This window comes from Elaeis guineensis, chromosome 4 (assembly GCF_000442705.2).
Source record: "Elaeis guineensis isolate ETL-2024a chromosome 4, EG11, whole genome shotgun sequence".
Taxonomy (NCBI): domain Eukaryota; kingdom Viridiplantae; phylum Streptophyta; class Magnoliopsida; order Arecales; family Arecaceae; genus Elaeis; species Elaeis guineensis.
Genome location: NC_025996.2, coordinates 14,797,448 through 14,819,605, shown reverse-complemented (window position 1 = coordinate 14,819,605; position 22,158 = coordinate 14,797,448). Strand labels below are relative to the sequence as shown.

General features: G+C 37.4%; 2 protein-coding genes across 2 annotated transcripts; one reads left to right on the top strand and one right to left on the bottom strand.

The window, feature by feature from the left end:
- Positions 1-3,359: 3,359 nt before the first annotated feature.
- Positions 3,360-11,697, top strand: LOC105043752 (RGG repeats nuclear RNA binding protein A). Its single transcript, XM_073255645.1, has 7 exons — positions 3,360-3,765; positions 3,866-4,175; positions 4,263-4,334; positions 4,446-4,581; positions 7,549-7,710; positions 7,804-7,866; positions 11,227-11,697. Exons 1-7 carry the CDS (start codon positions 3,558-3,560, stop codon positions 11,407-11,409), a joined length of 1,134 nt encoding a protein of 377 aa, XP_073111746.1. The 5' UTR covers positions 3,360-3,557; the 3' UTR covers positions 11,410-11,697.
- Positions 11,698-12,480: 783 nt separating this feature from the next.
- LOC105043753 (GTP-binding protein YPTM2) lies at positions 12,481-21,887 on the bottom strand. Its single transcript, XM_010921439.4, has 8 exons — positions 21,605-21,887; positions 19,208-19,280; positions 17,551-17,598; positions 17,414-17,461; positions 13,834-13,905; positions 13,587-13,742; positions 12,892-12,995; positions 12,481-12,811 (listed from the first exon to the last, which is right to left on the bottom strand). Exons 1-8 carry the CDS (start codon positions 21,616-21,618, stop codon positions 12,715-12,717), a joined length of 612 nt encoding a protein of 203 aa, XP_010919741.1. The 5' UTR covers positions 21,619-21,887; the 3' UTR covers positions 12,481-12,714.
- Between the last annotated feature and the right edge of the window lie 271 nt (positions 21,888-22,158).

The following is a 22,158-nucleotide window of genomic DNA, read 5'->3' as shown; positions in this document are numbered from 1 at the left end:
GGATCCAATCAATTGAGAAAAAAATTTCCCAATAAGATTGAAAAAAAATTCAACCTGTTGCCGACCGTTTATTATATATAAATCATTTGAAATTAAAGTGAACGGTTTGTACTGGATTCGGATGAGTTGTATCGATTTGCGCTTCAATATTGATCCAACATTGATTTTAAGATCAATATTGTCCACTTAAATTTATTTATTTTTTATTAATTTAATATAAAAAATATCTAAACCTTATAAGTTATAAATTTTAGACTTATTTTTGAACCTATACAAAATAAAATAGAAAAATAAAAGATTTACTCATATGAAAACAACTACGTCTAAAAGCTTTCCTTTAAAGATGTTTAGAATTGATATGCTTTTATGAACAATTCAATATTAATATTTTCATGAATCTAAATAATGACGGAATATTTTTTAGAATAAAATATCGAAGTCTAAACAACGTCATCCCAAAATGAAAGTAAGTTTGTGAAATACTACATTAGTTGGATTCGATTTCATACGGGTTAAAAATATAGGAACCGAATCCGACCATACATAACCGATTTTTTTACAAATTCCAACCCAATTTCATCCGATTTATATCTTTCAACCAACCAAAACCGATGTTTATTATGTCAGATTGGGTGGGTTTCTTTAAGTTTCGATTATTTCTCAGCCCTGGTTATAATCTAATATATATCATAAATATAAAATATATTATCAAATATATAATATTAATATAATATATTAATAGTATATTAATATATATACTAACTTTTGTTGCTAGATCAAAGGATATTTTTGTTCCTATATTTCATCCCAAGATCACTATCTGGGGATAATTTTGAATTCCTGATCTCAAAGATGAATATCCCATCATTAGATAGGAAGCGATTTGAGATTATTATTACATAAGATCATTATGATATAATTAAATATGGTGATCTCATCACTTCTATTCATATTATACTTGCTCTTGGATGGATCACCCCATGCCAGACATTATATAAGATTTAGACTTTGGAGTAACTTAGTGGGATTTTTTTTAAATTGATTGCTCAAGCGGAGTTAAAATTAGTGGATTTGTATTAAATAGAAAAGAGATGCAAAGATCATTGATTTGAGATTTTGCATGTACACCCTCAACATATATCATTATATTTTATTTTTTTTGAAAATCATACATATATTATTTCTTATTTAACTTTTTTTTGGCTGCTAGCATGAGTAATTGTTACCTTAAGTGTAAAATAACTCTATATTTTTTTTAAATTAACATCCCTAAAATATTTTTCAACCATAGTTTTATTGCAAAGAGTTTTTTTTTTTTGGTTGCATGGGTATTTAAAGATATTGATCAGACAATATATTGATATTAAAATAAAGTTTTATACCAAAAATTAATTATAAGATAAAATGAGGGTTGTATGTATATTCAGAGAAAAAACTACAAACCCAAAAATGATGAATGCCCTTCTTAGAATCGATAAATAAATCTTTGCTTCATATCATTTATATATAATGACTTTGGAAAGGTTTGTTTGAGAGTCTCCATGTCAATATTGTTATGATAGACCGGTGAACCTATAAATAATGAATGCTCTCAATTCAAGATTTTAGGCTTACTAATTTTTATATACTAACCTTCAAAGATTGCCATATAAAAAGAGACATACCAAATCAGCAAGATGCACATTGTAATTTTGTTAATAATATTTTATGCTCACAGTGCATTTTTTGTTTGGTGGTCTAACGGGCACATATATGATAAAGATTGGTGGGCTTTAATAAAAAAATCCTCAATTCAAGTATCTATAAATAATTTTAGATTTTTTACTTTGACCCTAGAATAATTCTATAGTCAACAAAATTAACAACAGACCATTTAGAATTTAATTGATAATCTCTGAATCCAAAATTTATATTTCTGTATACTGTAAATAGTGCGGATATGAATAATATGCCACATGGTTTTCTTATGATGCATCTAAATTTCATATAATAATATTTTATTAATTTCTAACCTCGGAACAAATGGCTAGAAAGATCTACAAAGCTTTCTTCCACAAAGCTTTAACTTCTTGTCCAAGTCTTTCAATTTCTGAAAAAGATTTCCAGAGTCTCCCTATTTCACCTTTGCAAGGCATTTATAGCGGCTTTGAGCATTCAACTTTTTAAGCTCCTGCAGAGATTACCCTGATATTGTCATACCCGCAATTTCTCAAGCAAAATGGGCAGGTCTTTGAAAGATTTGAGGAGAAGCAGATCCAACTCTAAAATGCAAAGTTTCTGTTTTAGGATTCAAACTTATATAATCACTGTTTTTTTCTTTTTTTTGGTAAAATATCTAATCACTGGTTGATAGAACTCGATCAAGCCTTTCCCGAGCTCTTGCTACTTCTTGCAGATTGGGACATCTAAAGAATCCTAAACCTACAAGGCCATTGCTTCAAATAAAGCCTTGAATTTAGTAATCACTTTTTTCCTGAACTCTCCTAGTTTCTCTTTTTGTCATTACTTAAACAATGATATTTAAGTTGCCAACCACTGTTACCGACAATCTACGGACATTCAAATTTGTAGCCGTATTCCGCACTGTTTGTCTGTAATCAGTACATATGCTTGCGTAGGCCGTATTAAGAATCCATAATGGAGAATTAGATAGTGAAATCATACTGAAAGCTGTATGTTTATTGAAACCGGAGAAATCAACTTGCTATAAATATTTCTTCAAAAAATTACCAATCCTTTTGAAAGATCCCATGATAGAATTGTAAAAATTTTTTTTTTCAAAGATTGCTAAGCCATAGATCACCACATAGTCTCGTTTCCAAAATACACTACTTATTAAGATCTCATGATCTTTTTCAAATTATTAAAAAAAAAATTTTAATCATCGAGAAAAAAAATATTAAAATTAAAATTTTTTGACTATCAAATCGTGACTATTACAATATTTATCAACGATTATTTTTAGTTGGAGTAACAACATCACCATGCAAGGAAGATTTTCTTTGCAACCCGCTCAATATCACCTTCATCTACGATGCGAAAGACAGATATTTCTATTCTAAAGATTGCATTATTCTCGTATTCTTACATGCCACGTGATAGCATGAACCCAGTAATAAAAGCTATCTCCGCTATCTATCCAAAAGAAGAAAAATTTTAATTTTTCTTCAAAATTTAGAAAGATTAAAAGATATCAAAATTTGATTTTTTATTTTTTTTAGAATTATATAAAATAAAAATTTTCACGCGTCCTCTTTCTTTTGTTAAAAAAAAAAAAGGAAATCGCCTCTTGATGAAGTCAACAAGTCCAGGCACTAAAAGAAGGAAAAAAAACTGTTTCTGAAAGAGGATTAGGTTTTCCGCGGCGTCTCCTTTCCGCTATCGCCTTCGCGTTAAGAACTCACTCCCTCTCTCTCCACTCCCCTCTCCTCCCTCTGCCTCTCTCTCGTTGCTAGGGTTGTTTCCATAGGTCGAAACTAGGATTTCAAGGCGTCCTCCTCCTAGCTTCCAAGACTTAGGGTTCCTATCCTCTACCTATTTCTTCCCAACCAATCGAAATGGCGACGGCGACGGCGAACCCCTTCGATCTCCTCGGCGACTACGACCACGACGACCCCTCCACCCTCATCGCTGCGCAGCAGAAGAAGGCGGAGAAGGCGGCGGCAGCGGCGCCTCCTCGGGCCAAGAAGGCTCTCGCCCCCGCCCAGCCTTCCACCAACTCGCAGGCTAAGCTGCCCTCAAAACCCCTCCCCCCAGCTGAAGCAGGTCGTGCTCTAACCCTATAATCCTCTCTCTCCATCTCTTTATAGTTCGATCCTAGTGGTTTTAGGGTTTCTTGTTGTTCTTGGTTTGGTTCTTGGAGCAGTGAAGGAGGCGAGAAGAGGACGGGGAGGTAGCCGGGCCGGTGGCGGCCGTGGATCTGGCCGTGGACGCGGCGGATTCAACGATCGGGATAACTACAGGAGCGATGAGAACGGGGTGCTTGAGAATGGGTTGCGGAGGCGGTTTGTGTCGTCAGAGGATGGAGAGGTGGAGAAGCCTTCGGGTGGCGGGCCTCGTAATACTTATCGCGGTGCCCGAGGGGGCCGTCCCGGAGGTTATCTTGATGGTGAACCAGAGGAGGGCGAACGGCCTGCCAGGAGGCAGTTCGATCGTCACAGTGGTACTGGACGTGGGTCAGTATTAGCTTTAGCTTCATTTAAGTGTTTGTTTTTTACTTTCTATTGAGATATCTTTGGGTTTGGATTGTTTGATGGGTGAAGTAGTGGGATCAAGCGCGAGGGCTCTGGCCGTGGGAACTGGGGGACTCTGACCGACCAAGAACAAGTAAGTGAGTTTGTTTTCTTTTATTGCTCATAGTTTTCTTCTGGAATGTTTCCATCTAGCTCATTCATGATGGTTATTTCAGAATATTTGTTTGTATGGTTTGGAATTTGTGGGTACAGAAAACCAGAGGAGTTCATAAATCGAGGTAATATGCATGCAAAATTTGAAGAGAATCCTGTAGGAGAGGAGGATGGTGTTGCGGTTGACAAGGAGAATGCACCGGCAGAGATTGAAGAGAAAGAACCTGAAGATAAGGTGGACCCCCTTTCTGGTTGTCTACTTAGAGTTTGGTACTTTATACATGTTATGACTATATTAGATGTCCTATTTTTTCTGCACTTCTTTCTGCAAGACTCTCTATAAATTCTTAGTCGTGTTCTCTACTGCAAGTTGGAGAGTTAAATTACGGAATTTGATGGCTTGTCTGTTGACTTTAAAAGGTTACTAGCACAAGGATATTACTAGACTAAGCAAAAACAATGTTACTCTCCTTGGTGTACCTTTTCAGCAGTATTTCACATCCATATACAACATATCTTACATATATCAAGTGGTAGGCCTGAAATCCTCCTAATCTCTTAAAAATTATAATCGCATGCTACTGAAGTGTCAAAATTAAGTCAGCAGAACTGCTGACTAAGATCTTTTGAGATTATTAGTAAATTTTGGCTGAAACAATATGTGATATTGAAATGACATGAGTATTTTGATGGGCCAACATATGGCGCATACCAAAAGAAGTTTGGCCACGTTTTCACCCATTTTATGCTAGAAGAACTTCAGCCAGAGTTGACAGAAGCTGGATCAAAAGTGTGCGCACGAAGCTGAATCAAAATATTTGTATGTTACACTAATGTATATTCGACAATCCCAAGATGCAGGCTATTTCTTTTAATTACCTCTTGTAATGCAAATCATGTATTGGAGTTGGAGAAGGTATTTATACTGACCCATTCATTTGGACAATCTTTAATTTACGTTTTAATTGATCCATTCTTTAACTAAACCTGCACAGGATGGTGATACATTTTAAAAGCTAGACACCAGTTTATCTTCTTGATGCCTGACCTTTAGCTTCAGACAGGAGTAATGACAAAAATTGGCATATAGATTTACTAAATAAGCACATGCTAATGAAGAAGATGTCAAGTTGCAATTGTAACTATAACATAACCAGCAAGCTGTTTGCTGTCTTATATGCCTTCCTTATCCATCTTTGACTAGGGTGGAATTATCCACCGAAGCAAATATTTCATAGTATTTGGTGCCATACTTTTCCTTGAGGCTGCACTTGATTAGGGATTAGAAAAAGTGGAATAGGAAAGTTATGCCTCCCAGAGTAGCTATTTCTTAGTAATTCCCCTTTTTGGTCCACAACTCTAGGCTCAATTTTTTGTCCATTAAAGAAAAGGAGTCAGGCCTTATTCTAAGAATAACTTGTAAGTTATAACAACTTTCCCTTGGAATAGTTGTGCCTCGATAAACAAGTTTGACCAGGATAACTTATACATGTTTCATGAGAACCGTTTGGCCTATTTCAACCGTGATGCTTGTTTTCTTCCCAAACCAAAGACTTCCTAGTTGCTGCAGAGGAAAAATCATTGTATCATATTTGTGGGCAGACAAAAACTTGTGGCGCCTGTTTGGATGACTAAGCCTGAAATCCCATAGAAATTGTGTGTTTGCGCCAATACAACCACCTAAATGAAGCTTGGCCCAGTCTGCCTTTATGAATATCCAGAGAACCATGGCAATGGTAGGTCTTTTTTTCTCCCTATAGGATTCAGGTCGGCCCACCGTAATGGTTCTTTGGATTATTTATAAAGACATGCTTAGCCCAACCTTATTAAGGTGGTTGTATTGGCCTAAACCTACGATTCCTATGGGATTTTGGGCCCAGTCATCCAAATAGACTTGTAAAGGATTTTGTTAGGGTTGAGTTTTGATTTAGGTCATTTGGTCTCTAACATGAAAAAAGGGAAAAACCGATGACATTTTAAAGATATGATCAGTGAGGTGTTAAAATATGATATGATTTCTTGGTTCTAACAATGTTTTGTTGCATAACATATTTATTGAACTTTTCCTTGAAAATAAAAGTAACTAACCAGAGCTTTCTCATCATAAATTTAATAATGATAACAGTAAATCAGGATTCAAGGGCTGTTTGTTATTGTGCTACACTTTTGAATCCTCATTTATGAAGTTCATTTTTGGAAAAGAAAGGAAAATACTTTGGTAAATCATCCTTCACACTTTTGGTAGGAAGATATTATCATGTCACTTCTCTTTGAAAAGCATGGAGATCAACCGGAATTTTGAGAGCTTAGGTATGTCCACAGACGACAGATCCTTTCACTTGAACATGGGGTTATTTTATATTCTATGAATGGTTTCATCTAATTGGGTTCAGTTGTGTAGTTTTAATTTTTAACCCTCTGTTCTTATCAGGGTTAGATTATTAAGATCCAAGCTTTTTTATGGGATGTGATGGTTTTGTTGGTGGATGTGCTAAAATAACCTGATCTTATGAGAAGAATTTAGATAGCTTGACGAAAATGATGTGGTCAACCTATTAGATTTGTTGGCAGTTAGATCACATTGCATAAGTACATGCTTGAGCTCTTGAATGTCAAAAAGAAATTTGTAGTCATATGCTTCAGATTACAAGATAGCAAAATGCATTATGCTGTTGCATTGACTGATGTAATATCATTATAATATTCATTATGCTTAGATGCATTCTCCTTGTAAAGATGCATCATGCATAAGTTAACTAATCCAACTCCAAACCTACATCCTTCTTTTCAATTTTTTTTTTTAAATTTCAACTTATTAAAAATTATATAACTAAATAGATGCATGTAGGGACTACTAGGGAGACCATGCTATTTTAGTAAATGCTGGTAGAATAATGTGGCATTCTGAAAATTTCATCAAATCACTCATATTTCTTTCCACGTTGAAAATCCTCTAGATACGCATGCTCCATGTCATCATGCCAGTCTGTTTCTGCACGTGTTTTTTCATGAAACTCGCTGAGCTTGATAGGGCAAGAGTAATATAATTTTCTACTGGTCAATGAGTGTGCTCTTTATTCTCTCTCTCTCTCTGTTGTGATGTGCATTGAAGGTATTTTGGATTCATTTATCTAGATCATTACAACCTACATATAATTTACTGGTAAATATTTTTCTTAATCGTTGTGGCTTTTACATGCAGGAGATGACTCTGGATGAGTATGAGAAGTTACTAGAAGAAAAGAGAAAAGCACTTCAAGCACTACAAAGAACAGAGGAAAGGAAGGTGGATGTCGACAAGGAGTTTGAATTCATGCAGCAACTCTCTGCTAAGAAAAACGATGATGATGTCTTCATAAAACTGGTGAAGTTTGAAGCATTTTAATTCTACTTTGCCTGTTCGTGGTTGCCAGTTGTAGCTATAAGTTCATGTCTTCCAATTAATTGGTGTTTCTAGGGTTCAGAACGGGATTCAGCCAGGAGGAGAGATACTGCCGACAGGGAAGATTTGACTCGAAGGGTAAGTGATCCTCTTTTCTGCTCACACATTAATGAAAATTTATTTATTTAATCAGTCTAGTCGTACATGCAATTGTTTGATATAAGATGGTTCACGTGAGTCATTCAATAAAAAAGCTTGGTGCTATAATGACAATTTATCTTTTTTTTTTTATCACCATCATTATGATTATTAGAGGTGTTATGTACTTGTTTCTCAGCAGATTTACTGCATCTCTTATGTTCTAAAGATTAGACAGTTGGTGATCTAATAACTAATATTCAGCTTTCTTATAGAAAAATGAAGTGCATTTTTTGTTGCTGAAATCCTTGATATCTTTGATTTTGTTATTTAAGTTATTATTTGTTCATTTAAAATTTTTAGTCTGCAAATATTTAAAGGTTACAGCAAAACAATGATGTGAATTGTATGGTCTGCTATGAGAGGAAGGTTGAAGCTGCATTCTTTTGGTTATATATGGTATAGTCCTATAATCAAAGGGAATTTTGCAGAAAGAGCCTAGCAGTTTTACTTATTGCGGAAACCATCTGCTTTCACTTTACTACTGGGCCATATGCTCTTGCCTTGAAATGTATTACGGGCTGGAACTGCTATGCTTATGAAGTCAGGAGCAAAATGGACCCGTAAAGTCCAAAACATATTGTTCTTTCAGAAAAAAGGCCAACCTTTTTATGCAAAAAATGCAGAAAAAGGATAGACCTGCAAAATTCTAAAAAAAGTCAAATCACATGATAGGAACCATTCTTTTTAGGTAGAATCCCTCCTACACACCAAAACAAAAAAAGAAAAAAAACCCAAACCAAAAAAAAAAAAAGAGGAGAAGAAATCCCCATCATTGTATGTGTAGTGGTTGTTGAGCTAAAGGGACCACAAATACTTAGTAACTTAGGTGAGGACTGAAAAATTTTTCATCAAGTTGCCTCGTTTGTATGCTTTGCCTGGTAAAGGAGAGGGAATGGTAAGTTGTCAGAGCTTGCTGCCTGGACCCTAGGGGTGTGTGTGTATGTGCTGACTGGATGCTAGGTGGGTGCGTGTGTGACCTCCTATTTAGCAACAATATAGAAGCCTGTCCTAAAATTAAGCTGCAGGATACATTGTTCCAATTGGCATAAAGACAGACAATGAGTTAGGTTAGTTTTTGTCATCATTGTCTCTTGCAGGTCACTTCATTTTAAATGGCAGTTACCGCTAATGCTGTAATGTTCTTATCTACGTGCACAATTGGCAAAGGAACCGTACTTATTATTATTTTTATTGCACAATTCTGAGGACTAGAAAATCTAGGGCCAGTCAGAAATCTGTAGGATTCCTCAAAAAAGAAAAACACCCTTTGTGGCATTGAGCGCCAATTTTGAGATTTTGCACACCTTGGAGTCTCTTAAGAGCACAAAGATGTAGGGGAAACATGACATCTTTGATCATTGTCAAGCTTCTGATGCCCCATTGATATAGGAAAGCTGGTCTCCCTAATTAAAATGTCTTTAAATATTCAATACCGGAGCTAATAAATTTATTCCTTCAAAGCTAATCTCATATGAGCATGTATTTGGATAACAATAGTATTAATATGCTGTAAAACTTGTACAGTTTACCTTGTTGAGCATTTAGAAGAAAAATGTATGACTTACAATGCCAGTGTCTTTTGTTGTTATTCTTGATGTTCTCGTTTCTACGCAATAACAAATCAGCAATCATAGATTTCATGATCACTTTTTAAGGTCGATGAATCATCACCAATTTTCTGATGATGTGCCCTTTTTCAGTGTATGAATCATCACCAATTTTCTGATGAGTGCCCTTTTTCAGTGTACCACATTTTTGTCATTTGAAATAAAGAAAAGACTTGGTAATACAAGTTGATCAATTACAAATAAGTTATCATTGATATCAAAAATGCACTTGTCAATTGTATATAAGATGAAACACATAAATATTGCCTTCTAACTTTTTCCTATCTTGTGACACTAAAAAAATTAATGTGTAATTTAAAAAACATTGTTTTCCTCATGTTTAGTATTTTTTTCTTTTTCCAAATTAGATACTAGGTTCGGCACCCAAATCTGACTCCTGTATCTACAGCCATTCAAAACTGGTCCTGACGTGCCAAATGATATCTTTATTTTATTTTATTTTTTTCAATAGCATCTTGATTCCATGCATATATGTAGCTTGATTTTCATGGAGTCTTTTGAGTTCCTTAGTAATTGATGATTATGCATGCAACGTTGGATTCATCCCGGAGTATTTTTTCTTGATAGTTATTTGTTTAGAGCATCACTAAGTTCTTTTAACTAAATGTAGGATCTTCAGGTTGTATCTGTTATTAATACGGGATATTGTTTGCCTTGCCTGTATCTCAGTGATCATATTAATACCTGTTATAAGGTCTCTTGTAGCTGAGTGGTGCGTGGAGTTGAGACTCCATGTCTGCAGTTTAGTACCTTAGATTATGATAGTAATGTACAGTAGTGATCATCATTTGACCGTAATTATATTTGGCAGGATATATGTACCGTCAAATCACTTTATGACTTGTACTGCTTTACTTGTCTGTAATCTTTGATTAAATGGCTAACCACGTTATCATCAGCCTGTCATCATTTTTATGCCATAAGTATTAATGAAGTAATTAAATCATCAGAGATATTCAATGTAGTCTTGGACAATCATCCATGCATTCTGGATTAGGCTAAAAGCCTAGGCCATGTCCTTCGTGGTTGCGTCATGCTTGTTTTCTTTAGAATCTTGTGTAACCAAGCGACTGCAGTGATCTTGTAATTTTTTTAAGTACTATGATGAACCTTTGAAGGATCATAATTCTAAAGGTGCCAGTATTGAGGTATAATTTATTGTTGCATTTCCCAATATATAAAAAGACATACCTGTGAGTCCTTTCCAGTATATTGGGAAAGTCATGCAATCAAGTATAAAATTTTTACTAATTGGTTGTATTGTTGGGATCAAGTGTTTGCTGTCTCTTGCATAAACATGTCAATTTAACCTTCCTGTTTTCACTGGATTGTTATAGAGAATAGATGGTTTTGTGCGAAACCTTGTAGCTGTTGCTTGACTGGTGTAGGATGGCGGACAATTAATCTTGCAAATTGCTGACCTGTTCTCCCACAAGTTAACTATAAAATGTTCAAGGCAAACAATGATATCCTGGATTTTTTGGTTGACTTTAATTGCTAGGAGTTTGGTTTTCCGGTCTGTGACAATACATTAGCCATGCAAATTTGTTATCTATTTTTCCTTGAAGAACTAACTTGGAACTTACCGACTAGTCTGTGACCATAAATTAGCCAAATAGCTGTATTTATTTATTTATATTTTTTACTTGTTCTTGGTTTCGAACTGTAGCCTGCGATCATCAATACCTTTCTGAGACCTGCGGAAGAAGAAAGGCAGCATAATCCCGGAGGTCGAGGTCGTGGACGTGGTGGTCGAGATGGTGGAATTGGATCTGGCAGAACTGGCGCAATGAACACTACACCTCCTTCCATTGAAGACCCTGGGCATTTTCCAACATTGGGTGGCAGTTGAGCGGAATTACGTCCTCCCCCTGTTACTCCCTTTACACGATCCTTAAATTTTAAGGATTTGGTGGGTACAGGAGCCGCAGGTAATTAGAAAGCAAGTCTTTTGACTCCTTTGCTGGACGTCTATAAAATGGACCGTGCTGCTTATTCTTAGATCCCGTAATGGATTCGTCGTTTCTTTGACTTTGCCAATGGGCATCAGGGGAATAGATGGTGCTTTGCTTGTTTAATTATCCGACAGATGCATTAATGCTGTTGTATGAATTTTCCAGTGGGGGTCCTTCCCCCAGTATCCTTTTGTTTTTGGGTGGAAAGATTTGTTAAATCCGTGGCATTCTTCGTCATGAGTGAAACATGGAAGATCAGATGCTGTCAAATCGGAAACTGGTGGTTAATTGTATGCATAACTTCGTGCTGTGAACGTATTGTACCGTGCACTGCTGAATACGCTTCTCAGGTGACCCACAAATGTGGTGTGGCACGCTTCACGGGCATCCCTCTGGTGCCGTTACCCTTGAAATTGTTACGCGAGTTGAAAAGGGCTTTGCTAGAGTCCGGATCTTCAGTTTTCACCCTACCGTTTTCTCTTGCTACATGTTCTCTGTCAGGGTGCAGCCAATAAATATTATACCGATGCTTGAAAAATTGCAACAGGGCTCGCTGGGTTTTTCAAACGAAAAAGGATTACATTATAATCTCATAAGAAAAATCACAACGAATCGGGCTTCTGGCTTGTTCCGCTAACCTGCCTTCAATGTCCCATGCCATGTGACACGAGCGGTGCTGCACCATACCATATCTGAGTACACCACCGTGCCAGTGGAGACAAAACCCTGCAGAATGAGGGGGTGAACACCGTGGGATCACACCATGCAGAAAGATACACTCTTTCCCTAGAGAGGTGTATTCTTCACTGTTAATTCAACATTTTGAAAGTCTGAGCACAGCTTATCATGTCATTACACACGCTTGTTATTAGAGCAGAGAGCATGTCCATTTGACTGCTACATTCATTACCTGATTCTAGTAATATATACGATGATTCAAACCCAGCCATAACCGTTTCTGCAGAATCTTTTCCATAAGAACAAGAAACATTTAATCATAATAAATGAATGTGAAAAAGGATATGCACTTTTTGAAGTTCCGACGATAGAAACATAACTAATACTCAGATCCCTGATTTGTACAGGCTTCAAACAACTACTAGAATGAATGGAATCATGCCATCAGTTTCAAACATAGGATAAAGAGTCAGTTCTGGATAAAGCAGCAGCTAGTTTTACATGCTGACGTGCAAATAATTCACTTAAGACGAGCAGCAGGAACTCTTCTGATTGACAGGTTGCCCACGGATTTGAACTGTTGGCGGCCTGGCATTGTTATTTGCTGGTTGGCTGGCCATCCTGAAAGCACCATTTTTACCAACATAAGGCATGAAACGAATATAACAATCCAACGTCTAAATTTGTTGAAGCCAAATTACCTGTTCTTGATCGCAGCAGCCATGGCCATGAAGGCCTGTTCTACATTAGTGGCATTTTTTGCACTAGTCTCCATAAATGGGATACCGATTTCATCAGCAAATGCCTGAAAAAAGCAGCATATACTCAGAACTTGAATGCGTCCAAGCAGGAGACCGAATAGAGCATAGTTAACCCAAAACAACATGTCATGCAGAGAATGTGGTAATCACAAAAAATCTATATAGGTGTGACTGCAATGAATTTAAGGGTGTTTGGTTGGAAAGAGTTGGGGCCTAGAATGAAAATGGAAATAGGTGACTCCAAATTTTTGGTTGGAAAAAGTTTCATTCCGATTTCGATTTGAATTCTGAAGCAAAATGAGAATGGTCCACTTCCCCTAAAATCCAATCCTCTCCCCCAAGGATTTAAATCCCTATCCCGATTTCGATTCCGATCACAAACTAAATGCTTCGGAAGATATGGCCAGCCTAATTCCTATTTCAATTTCGGTCGCGAACCAAACACCCCCTTATATGGCTTCATATTTTAAGAGCATCAATGACTAATATTCTTGATTATGATGATTGAATTTCTCAATACTTTTCATGGTCGCACTTGTCTGCCATCCCAAAGATAGCAGTCGCTGCACTGCAATTTCTGTAGATGTCCACTAGTCAGCCATGGAAGAAGAGAATAGTAATGAATAAAGAATCACCTTAGCGGTCTCATACGAGACGACTTTGTTTGCAGTAAGATCACACTTGTTCCCAACCAGAAGTTTGTTCACATTTTCACTTGCATAACGGTCAATCTCATTTAACCATTGCTTTACATTATTGAAGCTCTCCTGGTCTGTCACATCATAAACCACCTGCCATTCAGGAGTATGAGCATTTGTTTGAACTCATTAACTTGCAAAAAAAAATTAAAAAAAAAACACTCGATGGGAAAATTAAACTTACAATAATACCATGAGCACCTCGATAATAGCTACTTGTAATTGTCCTGAAACGTTCTTGCCCAGCAGTATCCCACTGTGACCCGCAAAAGAAAAAGGAAAGGTTCATCATAAAGGAACAGGCATTATTTGTAACTGTTTATAACACAACTTGAACTAGTAATCATCAAAATCAACCATTTGAGGGGGTCAAGGGATAATAGTATAATACCACAGCAATTCAGACAAAAAAAAAAGAAAAAAAAGGTGCTGCTCAGAATTAGTGCCTGATAAATTCCAGCACTTGACTGACAGCTAGCAAATATTTTCATTAAGACCATTAACCATCTGTTTGTGATCGCTAACAGGGCCTGAACAAGGATTTTTATGTAGCGGGGCACAATCACAAATGAATGAAGCAGGTATAAGCTTAGGCATGTTGTCTCATGTTGATGACCTTTCACATTAATAGCAAGTGTTTGATATGGCACGCATGGACCATTCATGGTTGACAATCACACACAACAACATCAAGAAGCAAGGTTATGCAGTCTTCACTCGCATGGAAATATTTTTTCCTCTAATGAACAAATTTGGAACATTACATGATATCACAATAGAATGTTTTTTCTTTTATTGTTTTCTTCTCCAATAATGGTCTGTGATCAACATAACTTTATTGATAACAATATATTAAATTGATGCCATGTATGGCCTTCTATACATATGAGCAACTGAAAGTAAAGGTGCTCATATTATTTTAAAAAACAAGGTAAATTAAGTAGAAAAAATAACAAATCTATGTAAATTAAGTACATTTTGTATTGTTGGAACTGTCTCATATTCTCATATCTATTATATATATATATATTAAAACGGAGCAACCGCTTTGGTGCGTCTCCGTTTGACATGTGGATAAGAAATTCCATGCTGCGTGGAGTTTTAGGAGAGGGAACTGCGTGGAACAGCAGCGCTTAAGCTTCTCTATTCAGAAGCGCGATCACATCAGCAGACGACGGCAGTCCGCCGACGATGGAAAGAGCGCTCCGCCCATAGCTTTCCAGTCGCGGCAGCTGCGGAAGTCGACAGAAGGAGCGCTCTACCCGTAGCTTCCCACTCGTGGAAGTCGAAGAGACGATGTCTCTAGCAGCCGCCGCAAACAACGGGAAGGATCCGTAGCTTTCCAGTCGCGAGCACTCCGCCCATAGCTTCCCACTCGCGGAAGTCAACGAGAGGATGGGTCGGGGCCAATGGCAGAGGAGGGGAAGACCAATGTCTCTAATAGCCGCCACGGACGATGGGAAGGATGATGTCGGAGACGATGGGGAGGAAGGCCACGACGGAGACCGACAGCAGGTGGCGGCGAGGAGAGATCTGTAGGAAGGAAAGCAAAGTGGAGGAAGGTTGTCACCGTCTCCGCCTCCAGCCGCCATGTGGGCTAGAGAAAAAAAACTCGAGGATCGGAAGCAGCAGTGGGGGAGGTAGGTGTCGGAGATCCGAGAGCCGAGAAAGAAGTCGAGGATTTGGCTGGGCTTCTTCCCCGTGCTGGTGATGGCCACATGGGCTTACGATGCCACGGCAAAATGTCTGAAGGGTGCAAATGCCCAGCTGAACTTCCCGGACCAAGCCCACCTCCTCCCCCTCCCCTCCACGCCAGCATCGGGAGACTCTAGGAAAGGGGGAGGAGGTTATTTGAATGCGAGACTCTGGGATTGTACCAAAACAAAAAAGAAAAAAAAACTCCTTCCTCTTCCTCGGCAAAGAACTCGACAGTTTTGGTCTTAAAGGTGGTGCGAATGTCTGAAGCATTTTGGGAGAGAGGAGCGGTCCGAGTCCCACCAACGGTTCAGAAAAAGGGCATTCCAACGGTTCAGAAAAAGGGCATTGGGATGGAAGGATGAGCTCAGGAGCAAGCAAGGGGGCTTTTTTTTTTAAAATCTTTTTTATCTTTTCTTCGCATTTCTTTCTCTCACTTTGCTTTGAGAGTTCTGCCTTTGTTTTAAGTGGGGGAGAAGAATAGGAAGGGACTGAGGAGAGAAGAAGGGATGTTGGTTAGTGAGATAAGTGAGAGAAAGAAAAAGGGAACTATCTGGAGATCTGTCAGAAAGGAGAATATTTGAGAGAGATTAAAAAATTTTGTTGGTTCCGGTTGATTTTTTTTTCGGCATCCCATGCATTGCATGGGGTTATAATCTAGTTTTGATAAAGACAGAAAACCCAGGAAGCTTTCTATAAAGGTAACAAATCTATGTAAATTAAGTACATTTTGTATTGTTGGAACTGTCTCAAATTCTCAGTTTTGGATAATGTAAGAAATCCAAAGGACAGCATTCTACATAAACAAGGAAAATAAACAATAGCAAGGGAGGCTTAATTTGCGTACCATGGAGCCAGATATAAAAGAATTAGTGAAACAAAATCATGCACTTGGAAAAATGTTGGTGGTTTCTTTCGAAAAAGGGAGGGGGCCAAAAACAAATAGCTTTCTCCACATCATTTTCATCATAGAGACATGTGAAGAACAATTAAAGATGGGACCATAATGAAGGGTAAAAGAAGTCCAAAATATCAAGTATCATTAGGAACATAAAATAATTTCATCTCCCTAAGAGATTGTCTCAGAGACATCAGAATATATAAAGCTTGGAAGTCACACCACCCATCATGAAAGTAGGACTAAATTCAACATTTAAAAGTAAGCAAACATGAAAAAAAAAAACCCTACATAATATGGCATCTCAAATTAAAGGACTGAGCTCTCAACAAGCAAGGGATTCAATTTTGATACTTTTCTTGCTTGAATATCAATCAACTTCTTCCTTAAATAATCCCTCTAAATCTCGATATTCCCATATAAATGAGAATAATGATAGGAGTCCACCCACAGAAGTCCTAAATCCAAGAAAAGCTCGGTAAATTTAGGATAAGCGATGGTGCTGTCTATATTGGTCTTGCATCCTGGATTTTTAAAATTCTGGTGCCTCAATTTGAGAGTTGAGGAAGGAGAGTGAGCATTATGGTCCAGTTATGTAGGACCAACAATACTAGCAGAATCCTTGTCCTTTTCCTGAAGATACGTGGATGAGGAACCCTGTATCTATCTTCTTTTTTGTGCCTAACTAGATGGGGCACACAATTAGGAGAATCCTTTCTTTTAAGGTCCTCCTACCTTAATGAAGTTATGTGGAAGAGGAACAATTTATCATCTTGTTTTTTTCCTGATTTGGTGGGGTACAGCTTCTGCTGCTAGTACTCCTAGCACTACTGTACTGCTGCTACTACTGCTACTGCTACCACTGCTTCAAGCTCCAGCAAACCTACAAGCCAAAATATAAACCATGAGCCAGCATGGTTATATAATCTCTAGGGTCCTCACTCCTCAGGATTAGGCTTTGCATAGTCTTTGCTTTGAGGAAAAACAAAAGAAATCTTCAATATCTTCCTGTCAAGAGAAACAACTCCCTAGAACAAAAGCTAAGTCGAATACTTACAGAAAATATAACCCTATTTGGTTAGCAGTCGCATAACATGCTTGTATCCAACATGAAAAGAAATTCATAATCACAACACAAATCAAATAGATGCCTCATGGTGTAGGAACTTACGATTTGAAGTTTAATAGTCTTCCCATCCTGCTCAACAGTGCGTATTTTCTACAGGTAAAAGAAAATCAATACTATCAGTGTTTCCACGCTTAGTCAAAGAAGTTGTTAATTTTGCATTTGAAAAATAGTCTCCTTACAAAATCAACTCCAATGGTGCTGATGTAACTCTCCAAGTATGAATCATCCTAATCACAAGAAGCGAAGAAATGGTCAAGGCTATAAACCACCGCTAAAAGAAGAGTCCCATGCAGACAGCATTTTGCACGTTAACATTCTGTCAGACACCTCAACATACATATGAGTTTCTACATATGAACAAACTGACACTTTGTTGGTTTCAGTGCGTATGAACAGAAAGATTCATTATAAACTAAACAAAGAGCAACTTCTGGAACTAAAGATTGGTGAATGACATTCAACAAGGAACTAACACGTTATATGTGCCAACTATATTCCAGTCAAGTGCAGCACAGAGCAGCAGCAGAACACATGCACACAATTGGCAACAAATTAGATAAAAGTTCTCCAGCAAAGAAAAAAAAAAAAAAAACTTGAATCAGCGATTTCATTCACCTACTATATACCAACAGGATGCAGCATTAGATCTCAAAAAGCATAAATAAAATTTTTTGGCAGCTCATATGCTAATAGCTATGCACATTATTATGCTACACAGCCTTTTCTACGTGTATCAGTACTTTGCAAGAATTATATAAAGGTGAAACTCTAAAAAAGCTGCCAACCCAAGGCTTGTCAAGCAGACAAGTATAACAAAATTTTGCAGGTCATCCACAAGCACTTGGGAGGCTTCAACATCTCAGCTAGTAGTTCATGCATCTACGATTCTACAAAAACCCATTAATTCCAATATGTATTGAGGGAAGACCTCAAGGGCTTACGATGCCAACTATAACAAAAGCCACACTATCACCATCTTATGAGAACATGACTCCAATTATATGGAAGAAAAACAGATGATGGGAGAAGAGGGACAAATCTATTAAGCTGCAGATCTCGCTACACAACCATATGTATCCGATGTATGCTTAGGTAAACACTTTATCCTTTGCCAGTTTTGAATGCTGAAACTTATGGAAACTTGGACATGACATAACACAGCATAAAGCTCCATGAAACTCCAAAAAATAAAGTGTCCATGTTTCAGCATTTGGTACTTCTACCTGAAGTGTCATGCCAAATATCATCTTCTTGAAATTGATAACACCTGAATTTCTTATCATATAACCACTAATCATTAACACTAAAAAATCCCAGATTACTATAGTCAAGTGTCACACTTAGTTGTTTTTCTTTAATGTTATCGTGGCATGAACATAAAGTTTCTAACATGATATTGACTAATTGCCATCAATATATTCTAAGCAGATTTATATATGCTTTACTTTTATAACTCGTAACTAAATTAGTGTTCCTATGTCAAGATATTTGGAGGTTAGTGTTGCACACTAGATGATACTTGAAATGCATGGGAAATCTTGGAGGTTCAAGTGCTCGAGACTTCTGGAATCACAATGCCTGATCACTTGCACTTGCGCCAAGTGCCAACTAAAGAAGCTCATTCTCATGAGCTTATTAACATAACCATCACCTTCAACCAGCAATTTTCCAGCATGTCATCTCATGCCCCAGTATGCTATTCTTATATAACATGGCACTGAGAACTGCCCTTAGTATGCATTAGCAAATTCATTGTAGTTGCTGATGCAAGTTAAAAGCATGATCAGATGAAATATATAAATATGGTAAAAATACAGAAAATTTCTTGCTCCTTACCGCAAATCTTAGTAGGAGACATGATTTGCCAACACCTGAATCTCCAATAAGCAAAAGCTTGAACAAATAGTCACTGCAAAATTTTTTAAAATGAGGTTAGATTTGTTGAGAATCAATCTCAAGACATAAAAGACGAAAGTTGATAAGCTGCTTTCAGTCTTAGTTCTATTAAAAAAAAAAAATGTAAAAGCTCATTTTGTACAAGCAGATTTCAAGAGATGATTGTCATTTTTCCACAAAATTTATTTTTCAGGATTCATGAGCTGTCAGTTTCTTCAAAACTGATACCATGAAAATCAAACAAATGGTGCTTTACAGCCCATTTATTTTAGGTTTACATAAACCAATTTTAAGAACCTGGAAAACAATAGCTCTATTAAATAATGTAATTTTTGCTTCCATAAAATGACAACTGCAAAGCAAAAGGTACGCATAATATCTACATTTAGGAAATCCAGCTTTCCAGACCATATACAGCAAAACCTACTAGTGCCCGTCTAGGATCTGATAAGTCTAGTTTCTTATTCCTCCAAAAGATGAAGGTAACCAAAACAGAACCTGTAAACTAAGCATGCAGGGAAAAATTATTACCAATAAACTGAGTCAACGACACTCTTAGATAAGAAACATCATCACTGAAAGAACTTACACCATCATTCAAATGGGTCAAACAATGAATATCTGATTTGTAATACTTTTCCCTACCATCGCTTGTTAGGTCTAACAAAAACAATTTAGCATTGTCAAAATATGCAACAATGCTTGGTCCTTCCATATACAAGCAGATTTTGTTATAGGGAAATTAATAAATGATCAACAAAATGACACCTCAGTGCTGGAAAAGAAGTAGGAGTGAAGCTGCCTTTGGGTAAGCAGAGCCAGGTGATTCTAAGAAGAGCACAAAAAGGTAACAACTGAAAAATGGTACATTTCTACATCTTTTTATCCTAGATTGAGGCTTCCTGATACTAAGTGATAAGTTAAGCACTATGATACCCAGCAAAAAAATCAATTCAGAGATTAAAACAGAAAAAAAACCCCCACTTTATCTGCTTACCGAAGAAAGGACACTTTATCTGGTACAGATTTAATATTATGTGTCAAAGACGTGCGAGCATAAAATGGTCCAGAAAGTTCATTCTTATCTAGCAAATTTAAAGGTCTGGTACACCGGTATACCTCTGGTATATTATGTGTCCATATCCAGTGCTAGCCACATATGCACTGCATATGATTACGTGTCCATGTCTTTTCCTTTTTCTTTTCCAGAAAGAAGGAAATATCAAAAGAAAGGACATCTACAAAGCTCAAATTGAATACTAAAATAAAAAGGGAAGGAGATACATGCTAGAACATTAATGAAGATTAAACACTGTCAGAAGTTACATTTTCTACTTCTGCTGAATGTATATTAACCAAAAAAAAAAAATCAAAATCAATTATGTATCAAAAAGAACACCAACGTGCAATAATTGCTATTAGTCTCCTCTATGATGGACCAAGACACTTGTAGGGAAGAAAAACATTTCATCAGACCACATTTCCTGCATACAATCACATGCTCTAACAGCATGCCAGCCTGCACTCAAGAACACAAATAGACAATATGCTTCTTTAATGTAGTGGAAGTCATACATTGAAAGTACCATGCCTTAGAAGGCCTCATTCAATTCTAGCATTTGCTAATTCACACAAACACACACACCCCAAAAAAATAAAATAGAAGAAATTAACATCAGAAATAAAAAACAGTCACCTCATAGACGTATGTTCTAAAGTGTCAAAAGAAAATCACGTTATAATTCAACCTCCAACCGGGGCAATCAAACTCAAATACCTCGTTTCCATATATGGTATAAAATACCCATGCTGTCCGCTAATAGCGACATGTTATGTTATCCCAATGAATCCCTGAGGACTTGGAATCAATAATCCTAGCTTTTCAACAAGAAAAGATTACATAAAAAAGGAATAAAAAACACATAACGAGATCCAAACGCAACAACCGTGTCTATCAATCTTTTTCTTCTATATCTCCTATAATTTCACCATATAAGCTAATAAGTAACAACAAAGCCTCAGACAAAGACTCGACCCAAAAAAAATTTACCACTCTGGTAAGATCTCAAACCAGACCACCGGATCTGCTCTGAATGACCGGTCAACATCACCGATCTAATCCAAAAAGAGAACACAAGACCAAATCTCCTTCAAGAACTACAAAAATCCTTGTCTGCAAAGAAATTCAGCAGGAGGTCCAGCGAGATCTCGCCATAAACCCCAGCTGATTGATCTACAACTCCACAGACGAAAAATTGACCAACAAAACTAACAGTTTCCGCATCGGATGCTGCAACAGAATTCTCGAGAAGATCGATTTCAAATTCAAGAACTTACTACTCCGGATTCATGGCGGCAGATCGAAGGAACTGCTGCTCCGGCGGCGGCGGCCTTCCCGGCGGGACTATCGACGAGCTTTCGTCGGAAAAGATCAAGAGATTGGAGACGACGAATACCTCCTCTTCTAGTTTTTCGAAAGAACCAAACAAAATCAAGAACGAAGAGATAGAGGAGGGATGAGGAAAGAAAGAGACGAAGACGGTTTCGAGAGAGAGGAAGAGATCGCAGGGGGTGGAAATAAATAAGGGAGACGTGGGAAGGGGAGGCGAGACGGCTTTGGGACCGCGTTTAATGGGAGGCTAAAATAACGTAGATAGCCTCGTTCCAGCGAGGTGATCGGTGTCGGTATCCTTTTGTTTTAATCTGTGAATCGTGTCGGTATCGGTGGCGGCTACTACGGTAAAGAGCTTTCGCACACGGCACATCGAGTTTGACTTCAATCGGCCGAGTAAGCCAACGCCTCAAACTGATTCACGACGAAAGCTGCTATTATAAGCCTCGAATTGACGGATATGCCCCTTATCTTCCACTGGCTCCAGATGTCACCACAT

Bases quoted from the DNA above. Each gene is read 5' to 3' on its own strand.
- LOC105043752 (XM_073255645.1), top strand. From the start codon at position 3,558: ATGGCGACGGCGACGGCGAACCCCTTCGATCTCCTCGGCGACTACGAC. The intron at 3,766-3,865 runs GTCGTGCTCTAA...TTCTTGGAGCAG, and splicing joins CCTCCCCCCAGCTGAAGCAG to TGAAGGAGGCGAGAAGAGGA. The intron at 7,711-7,803 runs GTGAAGTTTGAA...TGGTGTTTCTAG, and splicing joins ATGATGTCTTCATAAAACTG to GGTTCAGAACGGGATTCAGC.
- LOC105043753 (XM_010921439.4), bottom strand. The intron at 17,462-17,550 runs GTAAGGAGACTA...TTTTACCTGTAG, and splicing joins GCACCATTGGAGTTGATTTT to AAAATACGCACTGTTGAGCA. The intron at 12,996-13,586 runs GTGATTCTTTAT...TGCTTTTTTCAG, and splicing joins TCTCGTATGAGACCGCTAAG to GCATTTGCTGATGAAATCGG.